This window comes from Echinops telfairi, unplaced genomic scaffold (assembly GCF_000313985.2).
Source record: "Echinops telfairi isolate 266 unplaced genomic scaffold, ASM31398v2 ScPeMD7_7476;HRSCAF=8514, whole genome shotgun sequence".
NCBI lineage: Eukaryota > Metazoa > Chordata > Mammalia > Afrosoricida > Tenrecidae > Echinops > Echinops telfairi.
This window is the reverse complement of record NW_022111380.1, coordinates 246721-247894: the sequence shown is the minus strand read 5'-3', so window position 1 is coordinate 247894 and position 1174 is coordinate 246721. Positions and strand designations below refer to the sequence as shown.

Genomic DNA, 1174 nt, shown 5'->3' with positions numbered 1-1174 from the left:
GCATCAAATGAGATTTCTGAAGTTCCATTCTCACTTCAGGATCGTGTGGAATATGCACCTTTTCCCAACTTTGGGTTAAAATAGCTATAAGACTGTAATCTTCGAGGCCTTGTTCCATGTGCTGGTTCTTTCTGATCCTCAGGAGACAGTAGATGATACCTCATCCCACTTATCACCATCTTAAGGCACTCAGGGTTGTCTTGTATGAGTGGTTCAGATGTTACGGTTTTACTTAAGAAATACTTTGAGAGAAGAGGAAATCTGACTTGTGTGAGGACATCAACAATAAAAGGCTTGCGATTTTGCGCATCATGTCTCAGCCACCTGAGGGCAGCATCATAAACCTGCTCCTCCGCTCTCACCGTTCAGGGCGTCCTGGTGGAGGAGCTGAGTTACTCGCTGAGCATCAAGTTGGAGAAACTCCTCAGTTTTGTAAACGTCAGTGAAATGCTGGTGAATAAAGGCATCTGCAGCGGCTTTCAATTCAGGACAGTCTAGACGCTCTGCTAGAATGCTTAGACCTAGACAATTTGAAGGATCCACTTGCTCTTTCAAAAAATCAACACACATGAGCTTCACAGGTTGAAGCTGGTACTGGTTTGCGGCGTCCAACAAAGACTGCACGTTGTTGCTATTCACAGAAACCCTAGCAGTGTAAGTAAATTCCACCAGCTGTTCAATAATGTCAGGGTCGGCGTCTTTGAGTTCTACTTCAAAGGGCGTTGATTCCAGCATGTCAGTTGTGAACATGACATTAAAAACTGGGCTGGCTGCAGCAAGGACCACACCATGAGCAGCGATCTCTCTTTCCTGGACCACGAGAATCACATCACACAAAGTTTTCCGTCTTCGCATGTCATTCATGATGGCCATGGAGCCCGCCAACAAGTCCGCTTCTTCCAGAACGGCAGGTTTCTTCTGGGTCTTTCTCTTGCTGCTCCTCGCCATCCGAGAGGGTGACATTCTCCCTGAGCTCCAGTGCGGGCTCCGGGCTGAGGGCTGCGGGCTGAGGGCTGCGGGCTGCAGGCGCACTTCTGTCGGCCAAACGCTAAGGCCCTGCTGACTGAGGCGGCGGCTCAGTAGCTGCAGAAACACCAGGCCTGGCCCCGAGGCCCCAGCAGCAGCTCCCGGGCCATGGTGTGCCCTTGGCTGCGTCCCGGGCAGAGCCGGAGCA

At 50.9% G+C, this 1174-nt stretch overlaps 1 protein-coding gene across 1 annotated transcript; it reads right to left on the bottom strand.

The window, feature by feature from the left end:
• Positions 1-35: 35 nt before the first annotated feature.
• LOC101656985 (kelch-like protein 7) lies at positions 36-963 on the bottom strand. The gene is given in 2 exon segments (XM_045285859.1): positions 36-365; positions 367-963. Coding segments are annotated over 2 exon segments (927 nt in total).
• Between the last annotated feature and the right edge of the window lie 211 nt (positions 964-1174).